Source organism: Palaemon carinicauda, chromosome 27, assembly GCF_036898095.1.
Source record: "Palaemon carinicauda isolate YSFRI2023 chromosome 27, ASM3689809v2, whole genome shotgun sequence".
Classification (NCBI taxonomy): Eukaryota; Metazoa; Arthropoda; class Malacostraca; order Decapoda; family Palaemonidae; genus Palaemon; species Palaemon carinicauda.
The window spans coordinates 66,186,686-66,210,098 of record NC_090751.1 but is presented as its reverse complement, the minus strand read 5'-3'; the positions used below and the strand labels follow the sequence as shown (position 1 = coordinate 66,210,098).

Genomic DNA, 23,413 nt, shown 5'->3' with positions numbered 1-23,413 from the left:
ATCTCCACCATCTCCAATTGTTCTATGCATTACAAAATCCATGAGGAGGATAAACAACATACGTGACAACACATTCCCTTGGAGTACCCCACTATTCACTAGAAATTTGTTTGATAGGACTCCACTAACTTTAACTTTGCACTTGCTATGCTCATGGACAGTCTTAATTAAATTTACATATTTGAGAAGAACTCCATAATAATGTGGGACTCGCCACAAAATTGGACAGTAAACACTATCAAAGGCTTTTTCATAGTCCATAAATGCCATCAAAAGTAAATTTCTATATTCTACACCGTGCTATACATGTCTTAAAATGGAAATTTGGTTAGCACAACTTCTAAATTTTCTAAATCCTGCTTGTTCATCTCTCAGCTTTTCATTAATTTTTCTCTCTAATCTCTTTAGAATGAGCATACTATATATTTTCATGACACCTGACTAAGTGTGATGCCTCTGCAATTATTGCAATCAGTCAGATCTCTTTTTTTTTTGCCATTTTCACCAACACTCCTAGCTCCCATTCATCAGGTTTTGCCTCTTCACGGCCCATTCTTCAAATTAATCTTAAGTATTCTGGGAGTCACTTAATTTTTGACCAATATCATCTTGGCAGTTATTCCATCATATTATTATTATTATTATTATTATTATTATTATTATCATTACTTGCTAAGCTACAACCCTAGTTGGAAAAGCAAGATGCTATAAGCCCAGGGGCCCCAACAAGGAAAATAGCCCAGTGAGGAAAGGAAAAAAGGAAAAATAATATATTTTAAGAACAGTGACATTTAAATAAGTATTTCCTATATAAACTATGAAAACTTTAACAAAACAAGAGGAAGAGAAACGAGATAGAATAGTGTGTCCGAGTGTACCCTCAAGCAAGAGAACTATAACCCAAAAAAGTGGAAGACCCATGGTACAGAGGTTATGGCACTACCCAAGACTAGAGAACAATGGTTTGATTTTGGAGTGCCCTTCTCCTACAAGAGCTGCTTACCAGAGCTAAAGAATCTCTTCTACCTTTACCAAGAGGAAAGTAGCCACTGGACAATTACAATGCAGTAGTTAACCCCTTGGGTGAAGAAGACTTGTTTGGTAATCTCAGTGTTGTCAGGTGAATGAGGACAGAGGAGAATCTGTAAAGAATAGGCCAGACTATTCGGTGTATGTGTAGGCAAAGGGAAAATGAACCGTAACTAGTGAGAAGGATCCAAAGCAGTACTGTCTGGCCGTCAAAGGACCACATAACTCTCTAGCGGTAGTATCTCAACGGGTGGCTGGTGCCCTGGCCAACCTACTACCTACATCTCTTTAGTTTTTTAATGGTAGCTTTGACTTAAAACACACTGAATTCCTTTATGGGCACATCAAGGTCTTCATCAGCTTCAGGTACTGTATATCAATTAAATTACTCCCTTCATATCTCCTATTCATGACCTCACTAAAGTGTTCCATCCAATGTTGCTTTTCTTCATCTTCTATTGTAATAACAGATCCATCTCTCTTTTTAATGAGTATATATATGGTTCTTTTTTGACCATGTAGAGATTTCATTAATAATTCTATGAGCAATTCTTACACCACAGCAAATCCCTGTTCTTAAAACTTTCTATTTTAATTGTTCATTACTTCTCTGGTTGTTTATCTATTTCTTTATTTTCTTTCCTCACTCTGCTATTTACCTTGTTGGAGCCCCTTGGTTTATAGCATCTGCTTTTCCAGCTAGGGTTGTAGATTTTCTAGGAATAACAATAATAATAATAATGTGGGAAAAGCTTTTAAATTTTTAAAGAATGCTTCAATATAATGAATCGTGATAGACTGGTGGTGATGGAATCACTTTCTTTTATACTGGAGCTGATAAACAAGAAAGGTGAGTTGACATAATGGTCAATAAAATAGTATCAAAATGTATACTGGGGTACTGGGTAATATTGGAAAGGGTTATGTGTTGCGTAGACAAAAGGACATCCATTCAATATAAACATAATACTGTACAAGTATATGCTCCACCACAAGATTCTACAGAAGAGGAAGCAGACAAACTGTATGGCCAACTAGAAAAGACTCAAAAAAAATTTAAATCTCATGAAATTGTAATAGTAATGGGAGATTTGAATGCAATTGTAGGAAAAAGACGTTTTGAAGACATAGTCACGCCATATGAACAAGGAGAAAGGAATAACAGGAGAAAGATTAATATCATGGTGCGATACTCTTTTTAACGAACACATGGCTCGAACCTCCAAGATTACTATGGATATGGAAAACCCCAAGAGACAGATGTAGAAATCAAACTAACTACATTACAATTAACAAAAGATTTAGTAATGCTGTACTGGACACATAAACATATCCAGGAGCAGATTGCTACAGCGACCATGCGCCGGTGGTAAAAACACTATGAGTAAATCTAAAGAAATTAATAAAAAAAAAAACGAAAGAAAAAAGGCAACTAAAACTCCTAGTAACATACCAACAACTAAAAGAATCATAAAAAATTAAAGTGTCAAACAGATATGAGGTATTGAATAAAGAATAACTACTTGAGGAGGAGAAAGAGCTAGACAGAGATTGGATAACCCTAAAAACCACCCTAAAAGAACCAACTAAAGATCTAGTACCCAAACAAGAAAGAAGACATCTGAATTGGATGACTGAAGACATACTTGATAAGATGGAAGAAAGAAGAAGGAATAAAGAAAGAAATCCTCAAAGATATGAGGAACTAGACTTACAAATTAGACAGCAGTGTAACACAGGAAAGGAAAACTGGATCAATGAACAGTGTGAAGAAGTAGAGGAATTAGAAAGAAATCATAGATATGAGAGTACTGTGTGCATAAGAAAATAAGAGAAGTCATTGGAAGAAAGAGAGAGAAGAGAGAACGTGATTAAGATAGTGGATGTTCTTAAATGTTTGTATGAATAAGTGAAGAATCTTTTAGAGGAGGATAGAGGCAATAGACCTAGGTTACATCTACCAATGAATGGATCAGAATTACTAGAAAAAGAAATAGTAGTTGTAATGAAAAAGTTAAAGAAAGGCAAAAGCCATAACCATGATGGGGTAACAATAGAACTGGACTAAGAAAAACTGCAGTCTTGGTAAACAAAATATATAACACAGGATACATTCCAAAAGAGATGTACATATCCATCTTCGTTGCTATCCCCAATAAACCAAATACCATAGAGTGAAGTTTACAATGAACCATCAGCTTAATGAGCATAACAACAAAATGACAAATTTGTAAGTAATTTGTATTATTCCTGGAGCTATTTATGTGGATATATTTTCGGCACAGCTGAAAGACAAGCTATGATAATTTTAGCAAGGGATAACCACCCCAACTGCTAGTTAGCGGCAGGGATGTGGGGTAGTCGACTACCCCACTCACTCCACACCTGGGCTGAGCAGCCACTTTGCTTTCTGGCAGGACTTCTTGGGGGACAGGGCTGGTGGGCCAATTTGTACAAAGAGCTCTAGGTTTCTATGTTAAGAAAAATACAAATTACTTACAAATTTATCCTTTGTCTGACAAATACAAACGCTTTGCTATTTATAGGGATGACTTACCTCTTAGGACGGTGGAAGTCCTCACCAACTGACTTTGGCATTGACTCGGGGTTCTCTCTCCTTTGGAATGAGACCGAAGATAGTAGGAACCCTGCCATAGCTAAAATAGTTGTGCTATGCAAAATTAGCGGCCTGCAGAAGCCGTGTGTTTGTGATAGAGTACTGTACTAGCAATGTGGCTGGTCTTGGCAATAGGATCTCGAGTCATAGGGATCTGAAAGTACTGACACTTTGCCCAATAGTCTCCCTCACAAGGGTATTGCAGACACAACAAGTATTATTTCTATACTTAGGATACAAAAGCAGAATGAATTTTACCTGCAGAGGGGCGAGGTCAGCTGTGCTGGGTACCATGGTGCTGATTTATCTTTAAACAAAAGCAGAATAGTAGCCTTCAATGAAACTTTCACTACTTGCGTCATTGGGTGCAACATTGCACCGAGGACTGTCCACCTCCGGTGCACATATCATTCTCTTCAACTGTCTGTCTGCTGCTTATCTGCAAGTCTGTCGGAGAGCTCCCTGAACTCACTTATTCATTGCGGCTTTCATAATGGCAGCTTTTCAGACCGGTCGAACCTGGGCAACGTCTTACCAGATTTTCAGGATTTCACGGGGGGGGGGAGGTGAAAGGAAGAAGGAAACCAGTCATTCTTTACTCATTCACCCCAGACTAACCTAGGTAACCTCAACCCTCTGTTACTTGTCCATCAAGGAGCTTGAGGTGTTTTAGACCACTTGTTGTGCAGCCATCACACGACCAATGAAAAACGTATCCATGTTCCTGTGGGTTACGTCTTGCAGGTAGTGGGCGGTGAAGGTAGTCTGACGCTTCCACACGCCCTCTTGCAGTACCTGCGCCAGAGTAATTTTTCTTGAACACCAGACATGTTGCAATGGCCATGACGTCATGAGCTCTCGGTCGTTTTTGAGGAGGGTCAGGATTAAGAGCAAAATCAATGACTTTGAAGATCCAAGAGGAAATTGTATTGCTTGTGACCCTCCTCTTTACATTTCCCGCGCTGACAAATAGTGCTAACACATGGGGGCGAGCTGCTGCTGTTCTTTTAAGGTAACACCTCAGACTTCTTACCGGGCAAAGTACCAGTTGATCTGGATCTTTGGTTACAGAATGGAGACTCTCTATCCAGAATGAGCAAAATCTATGGTGCAGCACACAAGGATTTTCAGTCTTAGGAATGTAATCAGGGATGAAGCTAAGTATTTATTTCTCCACATCACCTTGACTGGGAGACATTGTAAGATAGACCATGCAGCTCATCAACTCTTTGGGTCGAAGCCAAAGCGAGTACGAACACCGGCTTCAGGGTAAGGTGGGAATCTGTTGCCTGGTGTAATGCTTCATAGGGGAGACCCTTCAGAGACTGAAGGACCTGAACCACGTTCCAAGGAGGAGGTCTAAGATCCGACTGGGGACAAGTAATCTCATAACTGTATGAGTAAGGAAAGTTCCAACGAGGAGGAAATATCTACTCCTTTCAGTTTAAAGGTGAGACTCAGGGCTGATTACTAGCCTTTGACTGCCATAACCAAGAGAAGCATTTCTTCCCGAAGGTGTACAACGAACTCCGCTATTGTGGAAAACAGGCATCGAGGGGAGTGATAATCCTTCTATGACATCAGCCACAGAAAACTGCCCACTTCACCTGGAAGACTGATACTGAAGAATGTCTGAGGTGTCCAGCCATTCTTTTTGCAACTCTTTACAAATGCCTCTCTGAAAGAGGAGGTGCTGGACAGTCTCCGGGCTTGGAGTCGAAGTGAAGTTATGACTTTGTGGAAGATGTTGGCATGTGTCTGCTTGAATAGATCAGGATGAGTAGGGAACTGTCTCGTAATCTCCGTTAGGAGTTGCCGAAGGTCCAGGAACCATTCTGCTTGATGCCATAGCGGAGCTAATAGAGTCATCGATAAGTTCTTGCTTATTCTCACCTGGTTGAGGACTTTTCTCATCAGACATTCAAATGAATATAAATAATGACTCAGTGGCAATATCTAGTAAAGTTTGTGATCTAGGTGCATTTCTTGACTGTAACCTGTCTCTCAATGCCCAAATAAATAATGTAGTAAAAACTGCCGGTTAACAGAAATATTGCGTTTATAAAAGGGATTTTGACGAAGGAAAAATCTATTTCTGGGTCGAACCTGTGGCGCCGGGCGAAAAGTCCTTCTTGTATACCTTTTCTGATAAAAACCTTCCAATTATACCAGAGAAAGATAAAAGCATGGAATGCTGAGGTTACAACCCTCGCGCGAGCACCTTTTGGGTGTCGTGTATAAAGCAAAGGCGCGTGAAATCCACTATTCACAGGTTGTCTTCCATTTAGTTAATTCCTTCGCCAAAGGGATGGGCCGATACAGAGGCCCTAGACACATCCCCATCGCCGCACCACCCACGCCACGACGCGAGCGCCATCTGAACAACATCCTTCTTTTTGGAATTCAAAGTGTTGAATGTTTTCGTTGTGCTCTCGGTCTTTTTTATCTATCGTGGATTTATTTTGTCATGTCCGAAGCTCCATCTTCACACATTCCAATGTTAAGTACCATAGTTTGTTTTGACAGTATTTTATTGTACCGGGCTTGTGTTTTATATCCAGTATAGTCTGTTTTATTATCCGTCTGGCCTTTCATGGCGGCCATTGTTTGTTCACTTGTTTGGGAATTCATCTTTATCTGCCCGTTTAGTACTCTGTCACTTAGGTTCTTGGTTAAGTCCCTGGCCTTATGCCTTTAGAACCGTTATTATTTTTATTTTTATTTTATGCTCATGGTACTTTTTGCTAGTAAGTCCAGCCTACGATCGAGATAGCGATTTAGCTTTGTTTTTGTTTAGTAACCGCCCGAGGCGTTCGTCACTCGACTCGGTTAAAGGAACAGTGCTATTTATTTTAAGTTTTAACGGATGCTATTCTTCGATCGTAGTATTATATGGATGTACATTTTTATTTTATACGTTTATAATAGTGTTTTGTGATTTTTAGTCCTGTTTTTGTGTCCAAGAGAGCGGGAGATTGGGGTCCCCGTTTTCTGTTCGCAGTCACGAGTTACCCCTTTCTCTCGTTTTCTTTCTTAGCTCCGGTGGGGGAGCGGATTTCCCGTTTTCCGTTTTGTGCGTTCAGCGGGTTCTCCCTCCCTCACCTCTCCCCCTCTGGGTGGATGATAACTTACGAGTTATTTATTTTTCGTGACTTTTCAATTGTTAGCGTTATTTTGGTCCGTGTTTCGTCCTCTCCCCGTTACGGCTCGGGAGTAGTTATGAACGTTATCCACTCCGCCTTGAGTTATACTCCGCCACGAGGGATTCTCAATAACTTTCGTTCTATTGTTATATTTATATTGTTTACTACATGGGACGGGCTTCATATTGTTTAGATAAGACCCTCCGGTGGCCCTTACTTCGGTCTCAGGCCACGGCCATATCCACAATAGCCTTTGTTATTACAACTGTGTTGTTATTCACAATAATTATTCAGGACCTTTCTTCTCCCTCCGGCCTCACCGGAGATCGTAAATACGCTTTACTATAATCTAAGCTTTAGTCTTTAGCTACGACTTAGCTTTTTATCTTTCACAATTGAATTATTAGCCACAATTGAATTATTCAGGGCATCTCATTATCCTCCGGCGTCACCGGAGGTCGCCCAAACACTTAACACTTAAAGTTGCCTTAGCTAATTAGCTAAGGCTCCTTTATTCAGGACATTTCATTACGATCCGGCCTCACCGGAGCTCCGGCTTCACCGGAGGTCGCCCATACACTTCACACTTATATTTGCCTTGCCTTTAGCTAAGGCTGGTGTTTGTATTTATTTTAAGGGCATGTCATTGCTTCCCCGACCCTTGGAGGTCGGCGGATTACTTTAAGCTTATTATCCTTATGTCATTAACAGACATTGGGTGCATTACAAATATACAGACAATTGAATTTTAAAGTGCCAACAATGGTATGGGGCAGTATCAACTTAAAGTTAATAGTTAGTTGTTTGGTCAATGCAATATGGGTGCTTAGGTAATTCAGTGAGTGCCAGAACTCTAAAATAATAGGTTTTTATCCCTTATCAGAGTTTCAAGCATCACCAGACTCATGTCTCCTTTCTTTTACAGAAGGCCCGTTGTACTGCTGAAGGATGCTCTGCCTCGTTCAGCGACCCCGTTGGGCATGACCTCTGCCGGTCTCATGCTCACTGCTCCATTCCCTTTATCCAGGAACCGGGACAGGCCCAATACCCAGTGTGGTTCCCGGATTTGTGCTCGTTCTGTTACGAGTTGTCGTCAGTTCTGCTGAATGATGATGTAAGTGGGTTTTCCCTTTGTTCCTTATTTCTCGTTGGCAGTCACTAATATAGACATGAATATGATATACACAGTATATTTAGGAGGGCAAACCCCCTCCTCCATCACTAATCACTGCAAATCTTACAGGCCGATGATGTCTCTCTTCGGTCAGCAAGGGCTACTCTTCGGCTGTGGGTGTCGGGCTTTGGCAGGAATGCCCCGTCTGGCGCTCCCTATCTCCTCGATGGGGATATGGCCTCCCGTCTATTCCCAGGCTCGACTACTGCTGCAGTCTCTCCTGACCTTGCTGCCCCTTTAATTGAAGAAGTCAGGACTACCATTTCCGTGGAGGACGAAACCCTCGTACCGATGGACATGGCTGGTCTGGATATAGACGTAGAACCCAGGGACGAGCAGGTAAGTGGTGCCGAGTTGGTGGAAACCCTTTTCTCTCCTACTCCCTCTTCTACCTCTTCCTTTCTAGGTTTTGATAACTCTAAGGCTTCTCCTCGGGATCCCTCTGCCTCCGTACGACCCAAGGTGAAGCCACTTCGAACTTATAAGACTTCAGCTTTGCCAGTATCAACGTCACCGGTCCCCGGACCCTCGACAGCTCCTGATATTCATATTGCTCCTCGTAAAACCACTACTCCTAAGAAGTCTAAGTCTACCAAATCCAAGAAAAAACCAACGGGTGACTTTCAGGTACCCTGGGCTGATCTCCTCCCCATCCAACTGATCAAAGGATTGGTCAGGGATCAAGTTCAACATCACTCTGGTGCAATAACAGAGATTAAGGATATGATGGCTACTCTGATTCGCGCCGGAACTCAGTTCCCTCCCCCTTCTGCCCCAGACGCATCGAAGCTGCCGCCCTTCGATAAAAACAATCCTTGGCGGTTTGCTTTGCATGCTCCATTCGTACCTGGATGAAAATTCTGTAAAGAAACTTGTGATAAACTGTGTTATTACCAGGATTGACAACTGCAACTCCATCTATTATAATTTACCAAAGACCAACTCAAGAAATTACAAAACATAATAAACAGAGGAGCAAGATTGATAAAAGGTGTTCCATCTAGAGAGAGGATCACCCTTATACTAATCGATTTACACAGGCTGCCGATTAAAGTGAGAATTGAATTCAAAATATGTACAATAACCCACCAAGATATCAGAACTGGTCGTCCAAAATACTCAAGAGAATTACTACATATTGCGCACCCAACAAATCATGTCAACACGAGAATAGTTACAGATGGTTTCAAACTATTGGAACCTAGATATATGTCTACTGTAGGCTCCAGAGCCTTTAAATATGCAGCCCCGAGACTATATTATAAGCTCCCACGAGACATCATTAAGGCTTTCAAGAGGAAACGGAAGACTTTCTTATTTCATGAGTCGCATAACAGTGACGATTTAACAGTAAATGAACAATATGTGATATGAAATGTTAAATACTCTGAACGAACAAGGTAGAACGACAGTGGAGGTCCTGTAGAGAGTGGGGTTCCCCTGTTGTATGGGACCGGAAAAGCAGCCGTCAAAGTAAGACAGAACGGGGGGAACGTGTACACGTCCACGTTCTCCCACTGTTGTTGGAATACATCTTGCCAAAGAGCTTGGGGATCCGGGACTGGGGAACAGTTTAACGGGAGCTTGAAGTTGGGGGCTGTTGCAAACACGTCCATAATCGGGGAACCCCACAAAGTCAGGATTTTGTTGGCTATTAGATGATTCAAAGACCACTCGGAGCCCATTATCTAGGACGCTCTGCTTAGATTGTCTGCAATCATATTCCTATTACCAGGAATGAATTGAGCAGATAGAGTCACCAAGTTGTCTTCTGCCCATCTGAGTATCTCTACTGCTTGATGGCGCAGGGGCGGCGAATATGTAGCCGCCATGCTTGTTTAGGTAAGCTATTACTATGGTATTGTCGTTCATTAATACCACAGAGTGCCCCGCCAGGAACCGGTGGAACTGTTGTAGGGCAAGGAAGGCTGCCCTCATCTCTAAGAGATTTATATGCTAGTACCTTTCTGATTTGGTCCAACAGACAGAGATAGTGTGGTGCAGCATGTGGAGCACCCACCTTCTTTTGATGCATCTGAAAAGAACATCAATTTCGGGGGGGGGGGGGGGGGGGGGGGGAACGAGAAGATCGACCCCTTTGCAGAGGTTCTCGTCTACTAGTCACAATCTGAGGTCCGTCTGTACCTCTTGTCCGTCCTATATGGACTAGGAGATCACGGGAATCGATGGCCTGATTCCACTGGGATTTGAGACGCCATTGGAAGGTTCTCATCTTGAGGTGTCTGTTAGGAACTAGATGGGCCAGAGAAGATAGATGACCGAGGAGACGTTGCTAGCTTTGGACTGAGAGATCTTCTTGCCTAAGGGCTGTGCAAACTTCCTCAGCCTCTGAATTCTTTCGTCTGATGGAAAAGCTTTGTGCCATTTGGTGTCTATTAACATGACCAGGTATACCAGTTTTTGAGGGAGACAGTCTGATCCTTTTCCTCATCCCCTTAGGTCTGGCCTGAGAAACCCTAAACTGTAGGGGACTCCCTTGGGATTCTGGGGTGCTCTCTTCCCAGGTCCTTTTTCGAGGAGAGAGGGGTATCTCCTTACAAAGAGGTGCTGTCATAGCAGAGCCTTCCAAGTTTCTCCTGGGATCTGCAGGGGGAGAGGCACCTGGAAGGAGAGCAGCCAATAAAGGAATCCTCGGGGTACCGCCCAAGGACTGGGAACAGGAGATGACCCACGTCCTGGCCTCCAGCATTACACATGCTCTCAGCCATGGGGGAGGGGTCTCTTCCTCCTGATGAACTGGGAGGGGGAACCTTCGGAAGACATGGAGCCCGGGGTTTAGGAACTTGGGTAGGTTTCCCAAACTCTTTTGCTGCATGCAGGATTTACACTGGCTTACCCTTCATGGGAGGTGGTGGGCATTGATAGCTCTGAGGATTGGAGTGCTCTAGAGCTTCTCCCAGTCTTCTTCCTTGAGAGGGCAAATGGCAAGGGGCAGGTGGAGGCCCGCAAGACTGGTGAGACTGATGGGAATCTTGCCTCGCAAGAAGGTTTCCCTAGGCAGGAAAACACTATCCCGCAACCAAGAAAGGCGACAGGACCTCGTCCAAGGATGAAGGTTGAGCAGTTGGTACGACCAAACTGACTGGCACTACTACGTTGCAAGAAGCTGTTCTGCCATGTGAAGTAGCTAGAAACCGAGCAAAAGCCAGATGACGAAACCCCGAGGGGTTGGTAGCAGTAGAGCATGAAAACTCTAGGTCACGCAGGGGTTTGGCGCGCCGAGATTCCAGAGATTCAAGTCACCGAATCTTGAAAGATCGTAGTAACTATGAAGAACTTGGTCGCGCGAGCCCACAGGGTCTACTCGATGAGAACCCAGAGGTTCTGTGTCATGAGATCAGGAGAGATTGTCGTGATGACGACCCGAAGGTCTCCGAGGGTTAGGAGAGCCCAGAGGCTCGGCATAACCGGTGTCACGAGAGCCCGCAGACGCAGCCTAATAACAGTTACGAGAGCTCGAAAGCTCAGCGTGATGAGGGTCATGATAGCCCAGAGGCTCTGTGTGACAAGAGTACGAAAACTCTGGGTTACAAGGCATGGGGGCTCAGCATAACGCGTGTCACAAGAGCCTCAAGTCTCAGCGTAATGAGGGGCACGAGCACCCGAAGGCTCAGAGTAACGAGGGTCACGAGAACCCAGAGATTCAGCGGGACGCGGATCACACGAGCCTGAAGACTCAGCGCAACAAGGGTTACAAGAGCCCGAGGGCTCAGCCCTATGAGAATCCGAAGACTCTGGGTTACGAGAGCTCGAAGGCTCAACCTAACGGGGGTCACGAGAGCCTGAAGGCTCAACTTAAAGCAGGTCACGACAACCCGGAGGCTCTATGCGACGGGAACCTGAAAGTTCCGGGTCACAAAAGGTTCGTTAGTATGGGAACAACAAATTATTCTCCAACATGCCTTTTAATTCTGCTAGCAGCGCTAGGGCTTTCGGTGATGTTAGAGGATAGGTTGAGAATACTGTCTGTAAGTGAGATGGGGTGGCCAGCAGTCCAAAAAAGGTAGTTAGTACCCACAATGAAGGACACTCGGTACTCATGGCTAGGCCTCATATCACTGCCACAATGCTAAATAACATGACAGGCATCCCCTTACTCGCAGTTGCAGGAGAGACTGGACGCAAACATTAGTGTCCCCATTTACCTCCCATCTTCCCTCTGCCTCCCTCCCTGAAATGGACAAGTTGGGGGTCTTGAAAGGGCTGTGCATGCGTAGAATCCTTTTGAGTGGATCACATTAGAGGTGAACCTGATCAGGATCTAGAGATGATCTAGGCGTATTTCTTTGCCACCGATCCCACAATCATGACCTTACTCAACTGTTTGTCCACAGACAACCTAGAGGAGCCTAATCTCTTTAAAAAGAGTACTTGTTTCGGTAGCACCATTCACCTGTCCACCGCCATCTGCAGGTGACTCCTCGGCAAGAGTGTGTAGACTTTTGCATCAATGGGTTTCATAGCCTTGGTCATACCTCTGGACCAACTAGTTTTGAGAATCAGGATACCAGGGTATCCCTCCAATTCAAAACCCAGTTGGTCAATTGATTTGCTGACTAGTGAGCCAGAAAGGTAACTGTCTTTCTAACAGAGAGCACGTGTCTCCTGTATTATTTCAATATCAAGAGTTGACAGCCACACTGTCCCTTTGCAGTACAGGTACATTATGGCGCCTGACAACTGGGCAGGCCAAGAGATTGCTTGGAGGCTAGCTCAACTCAAAAGCCAAGAAGGACGTACTTTCTGATCTGAGGTGACCTCCCCGATTCCGAAGACAAGGCTGCACCTGAGGTTTGGCTGTATATGACCTTGATGAGTCAGAGGCACTGAAAGAGAATGAGTGGATCATTCCCCTGCCACCTGCATGCAACTCCTTGGCAAAAATGATGTGGTCTCCTGTACCTACTTATTTTGAGGATTGGGGAACCTCTTCAAAACAAGTTAGCCCACTGCCTTCCCATTGGACAGCACGAGTCTCCTGTACTGATCTTAAGAGTCAGCAATTGATAACTCTGTTGTTCCTGCTAAGTATATCATGCTGCCTGACCACTAGCTAATCCACAAGATTGTTTGCAGGGTGCCCATGGTTCATGGCTACATAGTAGCTGACTTGGAACAGTGACAGACTTCTTTTGAGAAGAGTCACTGCACACACTCATAGGTCAACTTGAAGATGTGACGATGCAGGAGACACTGGCATATAGAACTTTCTTTGCTTTGAGAGTGAGGAGGGCAGGATTTTGTTAGACCAATCGAAAGTGAGTGTGTTCTCAGATCCACAGATTTGATCGTCAACTAGTTCCAGGACCAAACTAGCAAGATCCAATCATGACACGTCCAGAGAAGGGAATCAAAGTGCTGGTCAATAACCGAGGTCCTTCCTGAAGTTGGCCCCATGGTCACCACAAAGTTCATTGTACTCAGGAATGAGTGCAAGAAACTGGAAAGGAACAAACCAACACCTAGTTCTCTCCTTCATTGGTACCGAATCAAGGCTCAGAAACTTCTTGGAAAGAGAATCCCGAGTACATTCAGTGGTTGAGGTTCGGGAGGCTACTACGAAGATCTACAGTATTCCCTTCCCACAAATACTAGCACCAGCAACATAGTCAGGGGCTGATAACAGACCACGAAGGTTATCATCAGTGAGAGAAAGATCTGTGGCACCAATCAAAACAGACAGAAGAGGTACCATGTACCTTTCCTTCTGTCAATTGAGACAAGAGGGTACAACTTGGCTTCGTGCTATGGCCAACCAGTTAACGACACAAAGTTGCCAGGTGTGCACAAGTGGGCAGCAACGTCCTCAAGAGGTGCCATCTTGTTAATTTGTGACACCAAGGCACCCTAATTAGAGAAGGAAGCAGCAATCCTCCTTACAGGTATAAAAGGTGAAGGAGGGTACTGGAGCTCTTCAAACACCTGGCAAAAAGAAAGCGAGCAGCCTGTGATGAGTTTTGCATCACTAGCTAGTCTGGCTACCAGGATAGTCAAACAACCTGGGGGTTGGGGAACACCTGGACCCATCCATCCCTCGCGAGGGGTGGTGTCATTGAGAGTTCTATGGGATGTCTTAAAAAGGGCTTACAGGATTTCATTTACCTCTTCTTGTGGGTAGAAGTGTCAGAAGAGGAAGAGGAGGAGCTGGAAGGGGAAGAGGTGCAAATGTACTTCTTCCTCTTACCAACTTTCCCTTTAGTAGGGGGAGGCACAGGCACAGGGGTGACAGAAACAAGAGGGACAGCCATTGGTGAAAGGAGCCAGGGCAACACACAGGTTTCACTGACACTGGCGCCTGCCTATGCCCTTTCACTGGCCTGGGAATTGGTACTACCAAAGGGGGGGGGAAGCTTTCTTAGCTGTCTTCTTGGTCCTGGTGTGCACTGCGATAATCCTAACTGGCACTGAGATCACCCGCTTTACTACTTGAGCCACTAGTGCTGGGGACACCTAGGGCCAAGTATCCTTAGGCACAATCTCCCTCAGAAAAGATATTGAGGGCCTACCTGTAAGATCTAGGGAAGGCCAAGCCTTGCTTAGGTTAAACTTGTCATAGGCAGTCTACAGGGCCATGGGAGGCTTTCCAGAACATGCTGGTTTGTGGCAATCACTAAAGAAACTACACTTCACCAAACCCTAAAAAACTTGCGGAAGCAAATTTGAGCTCTCTATGCTTCCAAAGCAAACTTCCCAGGGACCAAGTCAGCGGCATGTAACTAGGAGCTTGAATGGCCGGTGAACTCAAAGAGAAGGTTAAAGTTCTATGAAATCTCTTTGGCATCATTGCCCTAGTATGATGACAGAAATGTTTTACCTTTTTATTCTTCAAAGAATAAGCCTGGTACTGAACAGGCCACAATATGCACTTGGCACATGAAGATGACTGCAATCAATCATGATTTTTACAAGTGCAGAGAGTGTAGTTCTACAGAGTCTAGTCCTGAACCAGTTACAGCAACAACCATTACCCCTACATTTAAGCAGTTCTTTCACATCCAACAGTCAACCATTCAACCTGTTAGTATGAGAAAAAATTAAAGCCTTTGGGTAGGTCGTAACAAAGAACAGTGGGAGGGGCTACTTGTCCACTCCTATACTGTCATCAATGAATTCAATGACCATTCCAACTCAGCTTAAGAAATTTTCTATTGAAAAGGAAGAGGTTTGTATACGTGTAGAAACAAAAAGCCCTTGATCCTCAAATGAATGTAGAGGTGTCTAAAGCTAGACACAATGCTGTTTAAACTTAGTCTTTTCTGAAAGTTGCTTTCCTGGGAACCTCTGAGCTTCACTTGCCTATCGGTACTTGGCAGGTGGGTGGCAATGTAGCTCTCTTAGAGGGGGGATGATATCGTGGTGAGTGAAAAAATTCTAGTTTTTATTCACATATCACAGGTTGCCAAGTTGGTACTTGCATTCAATAGCATTTTCTATTTAAAAGGTAAAATTCATGGAAATAAAGATTAACTAAAAAATCAAATAACAATACTAAAATAGCCTTTAGAACTTACTTTTGACCAAAGATTTCAATGATGGTTCCAATTCTTCCTAGCCCATTCACTGTTAGAGTTCCCACCTGATCAAATTGTGTCCTGAAAAAGTACAGTACTGGTTATTAGAAGCTGAGCAAAAACTTATACATTATACAGTACATATATTACATGTTTACCATGTGCATGATAATAATGATGAAAATCTTTGAAACTTAGCATCCACTGTTGGTTGAAATTGGGGTACATAGATGACATGCTTAACTATGCGTACATACTCGAAAGTCATATTTACATACAGTATAACACTGCCTTTTTAAATTGATGGCCTTCAATTTGTTTGTTTATCAGATGTACTGCATTGATACAATAACAAAACCAAGTGTTTCATAACAAATATTTAGGAGTTAATTTACAATCAGACTAATTCAACCAAACAAGTGCCTCCACATCTGGCAGTTGCATCAGGCTTAAGAGCAGGTTACTAGTTACATTATATATTTTTCTGCCCCTAATTCAAATGCTAGTAAAATACAGTATGCAGGATACAAAATAACTTTAAAGCCAATCACTGTACAGTATCTGTATATTTCCGCTTATATGACAACATTTAGATGGGATGAGAGAAAATTAGGACAAATGTTAATGAATTTAGGTCATACCTGTTATATAAGACAACCAATTACAAAACCATCAGTGTATAGGCTAGATTTTGCTTTGTTTTAGAAATTGAAATAAACTAAATAAAGATGATTTCGTATCATGCTTTTCCTAGACACACCGTCTAAAACACAAAATCATTGTTTTTTTTTATGGTGTATCGTCAATCATAATGAACAAACGAAAACATTTACAAATCCTTTTACAAGTTAACTTTTGCAGCAACAAATACCTTACCAAGTAGAGTACTGATTATGTACATAATGATTTTGTTATTACTGTACAGTACTAATGTTGATCTACTTACTTTTTCCTTAGAACTTCAAAATAAATGAAATGAGTGCAATATTATATGTTTTTCCTAAACACTGCCTAAAACAGAAACCATTATTTTGTTTATGTTTCATCGCCGATCATAAAGAACAAACAAAAGCATTTACACATCCAAGTGATACCTAATGATACTAAGAGCTTCATTAAATACAGGTACACCGTTAGGTTATAACAAATATTTTACTTACTGTATCCCTAGATATTCCTACACGTTCTATAACAGGAAAACATTTTGTTTGCGTTTAGTCAACAATAATAATCTACCGCTAATGACAGTATGATGATTTACAATCATTCTAAACTGCTACAAAGGATAATTGAACATTCTATTTCTGAATTAGTTTTCCTAACTATAGTTTAATTTTACAACAACTTGTACCCACATCAACTACAGAACCACAAGCAAAAAAATAATTACTAGCCTAGTTTTAGATCAAAAGCTATACAAGCAGCCAAAGAATTGAACAATTGTACTGATTGTGCAGCTACTAGAATGTTTGATGCACCAGAGAAGATGGCGCAAGTTTGATTGGAGAAAGAGTGAGGGTAATTTGAATCATAATGGATTTTAATGAAAAATAACAAACTTGGAAGTAATTTGTATTTTTCCTAGTATACAAACCTGAAGCTATTTAAAGGGGTATTACTTTTGGCATAGCTAAAAGAAGAGCCATGCTCATTTTAGCAAGGGATAACTACCCCACTCGCTAGTTAGCGGGTTGGGGTTGGGGTAGACTGGCTACCCCACTCACTCACACCTCTCGGCTGAGTAACCACTTTGCTTTATGGCAGGACTTTTCGGGGGACAAGGTGGCGAGCCAATTTGTATAAATAGCTTCAGGTTTGTATACTAGGAAAAATACAAATGACTTCCAAATTTGTTATTTGTTCCGGTATAAATACAAACCCTCCGCTATTTATAGGGCTGACTTACTTAGGAGGGAGGAAGTCCTCACTAACTGGCCTTGGTCATGACCCGGGGTCCTCTCTATTTCGATCTGTGATCGATAGTATAAGGAACCCTACCCTCGCTAAAATCAAGTGCCGATATGAGGTAATGCACTGATAGCGGCCTGCAAAAGCTTGTGTGAGTGGAACTAACAGTGTGGCTTGTCTTTAACATAGGAACTCGAGTGAAAACCTATTGTTCTTAAGACTTACTCAATACCCTCCCTCAACAAGGTAATGGGAACGTAACAAAGTATTATTCTATACTGAGGAGGCACACGGGAAATGAGTCTTACCTGCAGCATGGTGAGGTCAGCTATGCTGAGGCTTGCAGAGCTGTTTTCCCCAGAGAGGAGAAGGTGAAAGGAAGAAAGGAGCCAGTCATTCTTACTCATTCACCCTAAACTAACCCGGGTAACCTCAGCCCTCAACCCTCTGCTACTTGTCCATCAAGGAGCCTGAGGTGTTTAGACCATTTGTTATGCGACCACCACAGGACCAATGGAAAAGGTCTCTATGTTCCTGTGGGTTACGTCTTTGCAGGTTGTGGGCTGTGAAGGTCGATTGACGCTTCCACACGCCCACTTACAGTATCTGCGCCACAGAATAGTTTCTTGAACGCCAGGGACGTAGCAACGCCACTGACGTTACGCACTCTGGGTCCTAGGATGGAGGAGGGTCTAGATTGGGAGCAAACTCAATAGCCTTCCAATCCCAGAGGGAAAGGAGATCCTTGTGATCCTCCTCTTGACGACCTTCCCCATGCTGGTCAACAGTGCCGACACAGGGGGCGAGCTGGTGTCGTTCTCTTAAGCTAATAACACGCACTCCTCACTGGGTAAAACCTCAGTGGAAAGGTGATGTCGAAAACGTGCAACTTCTTGCACGTTCTTGCAATTAAGGGGAGGAGCCTGTCCTCCCTCCAACTGCCACTAATCTAGTGGGCGTTGGTCAAATAAGACCGATACCAAACGGTGAACCAGTTAGTCAGTACAGCTTATGTTATAAGAGTGAATCTCCATAGAGATCGCCTTCCGGACAGGAGACTAGCAGTAATTACCTAACACATCCAACCAACCCCAAGAAGAGATTGAGACGTATCTTCAATCTACTGTTGAAAGGGTAATAAGCATAAGTCTACTATGGAGTAGTAACACCGAACTGTGAGCATGACAAGCATTCAGGCATAGCCCGACAAAGTCGTGTCCGGAACTCAGTTGGAGAACGTTGAAAACGTTCGTAACGGAGATTCCTCTTTCTTTGGACGAAAACGTCTGTACTTCTCTGTCTCTGATCGGTAAACTAGCATAAATATTGAATGTTCCCTACTAGGACACAGGTATGCTTGTGAGAAGTTTCCGGTCAAAGTCATTGTAGGAGACTAAGACTTCCGATCGGGAGAAAGGAAGAAGTGCCTATAAGAAGGCAGAACGTAAATGCCGCATGTCTAGTTATACAGGAAAATAGCCAAGTAACGTACTGAAGAACCTGATTTCAGTAAGGGATATAGCTATACAACTTAATAGAACGGAGTTCTAAGTGCAAGATGTGTATAGCCATTATTGGCAGAAAGATCGTTTGCACGCATATGTACTTGCCCATCTGCACTAGCGCATGTGTAATCAAAGAACCGTTTGCAACAAATCCGGTTGCGGGAATAATGTATGTGTGCCGAATCACAACACTATTGCCCAAGGAATTTTTGATTGTTGACTAGCTGTAGTAATTTTTCAAATGAGAGAGCATATGTTCTCAAACAAAATATTCAGTTATAGAAGTGATCATTTCTCCTACGGTTTGCCCCCTCCTCTTTATGGGATGGGCAAGCCATCATTCATACACAGACAGGGATGTCTGGTTCCCTGTGGGCGGGGTTTGAAACGTTCGTAGACGTAATGAAAAGCTGCTCATGCTGTTGCTATCGTACTAAAACGTAAGCTAACACTGCTCCTTTGGGACTAATTGCTTGAGACAATAACCCTGTAAGGGTAGAATAAAAAGTCTCAGAAGCCTATTGTGTAAAATGATAAGTCATTGTACCCGAGGTACAATAACAGGATGCAGATGACATAATCAAACGGTAAAACCGGAGTTTATGGCAATCAACCTAACGGTTTTGTCTTGGATAAAGAGCATGCTCCGGGAAGGCTAAAGGCCTTTATGAAGTTTTAACAACACCTGTTGAAGTTATGAAAAACTTCTCAGGAACGAGTGTCTCCTGAAAAGGGTGAAGTCTCGTATGTAGGGGTTTGCTTCAACTAGACCATACATTAGATTGCCATCGACAGCTTACCCGAAGGAGTTGCCATCGAATGCTTTCTCGCTAGTGAGAAAACTACTGTCTAATTCATGCAAGGTCTGCAAGGGGAAATGAACTGGAATGTAAAAAGTGTTTCATTCCGCGCTAGTTTCCGTCCCAGCAGTTGAGGGTTTCTCGATGACGAGAGAGGATCACAAGCCACCTGCTAACCCAACCACTTGAAGGGGGAGGGTGGAGGGAAGATGACGGTGGTTCGTTCGTAAATGAAGGGATCGGTGCTGGAGAGACCAGCCTAGCCGACATAGCAATCAGCTGGGAATGTAGAGTGACGTAACAAGTCATGCTATTATTATTATTATAATTACTAGCCAAACTACAACCCTAGTTGGAAAAGCAAGATGCTATAAGCCCAAGGGCTCCAATAGAGAAAAATAGCCGACTGAGGAAAGGAAATAAGGAAATAAATAAATGATGAGAACAAGTTAACACTAAATCATTCTAAAACAGTAACAACGTCAAAACAGATATGTCCTATATAAACTATTAACGTCAAAAACAGATATGTCATATATAAACTATAAAAAGACTCATGTCAGCCTGGTCAACACAAAAAAATTTGCTCCAACTTAGAACTTTTGAAGTTCTACTGATTCAACTACCCGATTTGGAAGATCATTCCACAACTTGGTAACAGCTGGAATAAAACTTCTAGAATACTGTGTAGTATTGAGCCTCATGATGGAGAAGGCCTGGCTATTAGAATTAACTGCCTGCTACACCGGAAGACCCATCGCGTAGAGGGCTAAGGTCGACCATAGAGTTTTTAGAAAAAACTCTGGATCGCGGGAACCGAGAGATTTGGCGCGACGAGAACCTAGGGGTTCTAAATTTATTTCGGGAATTTCCTTCTCGTGACCCTAAAGGCTCGTGAATCTACTTCACGCGACCCTAAGAGATCGTTGTGACGAGAACCTGCAGGAACTCTATCTTCAGGAATTGTGTCGTGTGAGCCCACTGGGGTTCACGCAACAAGAAGCACGATCAGATCCCAAAGGAATTATGTCATAGTTACCTGTAGGGAAACGGAAACTGTAAAGCAGCAGGCATCCCTCAGGATTTATGAACCTCGGCAGGTTTCTGAGCCTTGTTGCCTGTGGGAGGCTTCCCGGCAGGCAAGCGCGGCACAGGCCTACCCTTAGGGATAGAGTCTGGGCGTTGTCACGTGGGCGACTGCTGTCTCTGAGAGACTGATGAGTGTCTCTCCTTACAGTAGAGTTACCCTCTGCAGCCAAAAAAGGAGATGGTACTTTGTCCAAGAACAAGGTAACCACCGAAGAGAGGCGAGTTTGGTTACGCGAGGATGGCAACCCGCGAGAACCCTCTCTAGACTAAGACGTAGGAATGTCAAGCGCTGGCGCTCGGATAGTGTCGTGTGACGCAGCGTGAGAAAGAGCTGGGTCCAGAGGTGGAAACCATGTGGGGGAGCAACAGAGGGTCATGAACCATGATCTCGCGCTCTGTCAGAACTCGCGCGGCAAGTTACCTCATCACTAACTCCTGTTGGATGGAAAACAAGAAGTGAGCTGCACGAGCTGAGGGTTCAACATAGGACTGATCGCGCGAGTAGAGTTGGTGGTGTGCATAAAATTGGTCACTCACACCGAGATGGTCGCGCGCGATGAGTCCAAAGACTCTTGTCATAAGAGTAAGACTCTTGATGACGATGGTCGCGCGCGTGACGAATCCAAAGACTCTGTCATAGGAGTAAGACTCTTGATGACGATGGTCGCGCGCGTAGAGTTGGTCGTGCGCGCGCGGACACTCCGCGTGACGAGAGTCCGAAGACTCTCTGTCATAAGAGTAAAACTCTTGATGACGATGGTCGCGTGCGTAGAGTTGATCGTGCGAACACTCTGCACGACGAGAGCCGAAGATCTCTGTCATAAGAGTAAAATTTCTTGATGATGATGGTCGCACGCAACGAGAGTCCGAAGACTCTGTCATAAGAGTAAAACCCTTGGTGATGATGGTCGCGAGCGTAGAGTTGATCGCGTGCGTAGAATTGATCACATGCACCGAGATGGTCGCGTGAACGAACACTCCGCACGACGAGAGTCAGAAGACTCTCTGTCAAAAGAGTAAAACTCTTGATGACGATAGTCGCGCACATGGAGTTGGTTACGCGCACCGAGAAGGGCGCTCGCGTAGCGCTGATTGCGCGAACATTCTGTGCGACGAGAGTCCGAAGACTCTCTGTCATAAGAGTAAAACTCTTGAAGACAAGGGTCACAAGAACTAGAAGGTACAGTGTGATCACGTGAACCCCTAGAGGTCACGCGACTAGGCGAGAACTCCTTGCTACGAGAACCAGAAGGTTCAGCGTAGTGTTGGGCACGAGAGCCTACAGGCTCAGCGATACCGATGTTACGAGACCCTGAGGGGTCAACGTAACGGGAAAACCCGGTCTCCCTGCCACGGGACCCGAAAGGATCAGCGTGACTAAAGGCACGAGAGCCCGTAGGCTCAACATAACCTGTGTTGCGAGACCCCGAAGGGTCAGCGTAACGGGAAACCAAAGTTTCCCTGTCACGAGACACCGAAGTGTCAGAGTGACTAAAGGCACGAGAGCCCGAAGGCTCAGCATAACCTGTGTTGTGAAACCCGAAGGGATAGCGCAACGGGAAACCAAAGTTTCCTTGTCACGAGACACCGAAGGGTCAGCGTGACTGATGGTACGAGAGCCCAAAGGTTCAGCGTAACCATTGTTACGAGAGCCCGAAGGGTCAGTGTGACTGAAACACAAAGGTTCCAAGTCACGTGAACTCTAAAGTCCAGTGCGACGGAGACCCGAAGGACTCCTCAGGTCATGAGAACCCGCAGGATCAATATGACGAGAGTCCGAAGGCTCACGATCACCATGAGGAGAACTCGCAGGTACAAAAAGCGGTCTTCTCATAATACGAGGAGGAGAACGTCCAGGATGGAGAAGGGTTACAAACCCTTCCAACCTATGATCATCCGCATAGGAAAGCAGAGCAGATTCCGCCCAAGGGGAGACTGATTCAGCTCTAAAGATACCTCCTCCGCAGGGGAGGTTTGTTCTCCCGAAGGAGAACGTCGTGTAAGACAATGCTCTTGCTCCGCCCTGGAGGAGAAACATAAGCATTAGGGGGAACGGCGATGCCCAGAGGCGGTCTTCTCTCGAGAATGAGAGACTTGTTCCGCTGAAGGGAAAACCTTCTTTGGAGAAAGCTCTTCCATCGCCCCTGTTGGATCAGCAAACTCCTCGGCGTCGGAAAACAGACATAAGGCCTGACTGACGGGCTGCAGCGTCTGCGACAGCCAGCAGCTCTAACACAAAATCTGAACATACATTTTCTCTCGCGAACGAGAGGAACTTTCTCCCAATTCATAACTCCGCTGCATAACATGAAATATTCAGGGAATAAGTCCCCTTCCTTGTAAGAGAATTCTTTGAAAGGCAGCGGCACTGTTATAAACTTTAACTCAAGTATGAAACAAACACACAGGAGTGTTGAGGAACTGACGGCCACCCACGCAGGGGAGGGCGGCAAGAAAGGGGAGTAGTAGTATCAACACAATGACAACTCCCTTACAGCGAAGACCCCCGGATACGTTGTAAACTGTAATTAAAGTTGCAAGTATTTAACAACATATGAGTATGTTTCCATATATACATATATACACATATATATATGTATAAGATAAAAACATACA

At 44.0% G+C, this 23,413-nt stretch overlaps 1 protein-coding gene across 2 annotated transcripts in view; it reads right to left on the bottom strand.

The window, feature by feature from the left end:
• LOC137620745 (PRELI domain-containing protein 2-like) overlaps positions 1-23,413 on the bottom strand; it is a 178,283-nt gene that overhangs the window by 7,172 nt on the left and 147,698 nt on the right. For both annotated transcript variants that reach the window (XM_068351125.1, XM_068351124.1), the window contains exon 4: positions 15,496-15,576. In XM_068351125.1, coding sequence (XP_068207226.1) covers positions 15,496-15,576 — 81 coding nt within the window. The remainder of the gene's footprint in view (positions 1-15,495; positions 15,577-23,413) is intronic.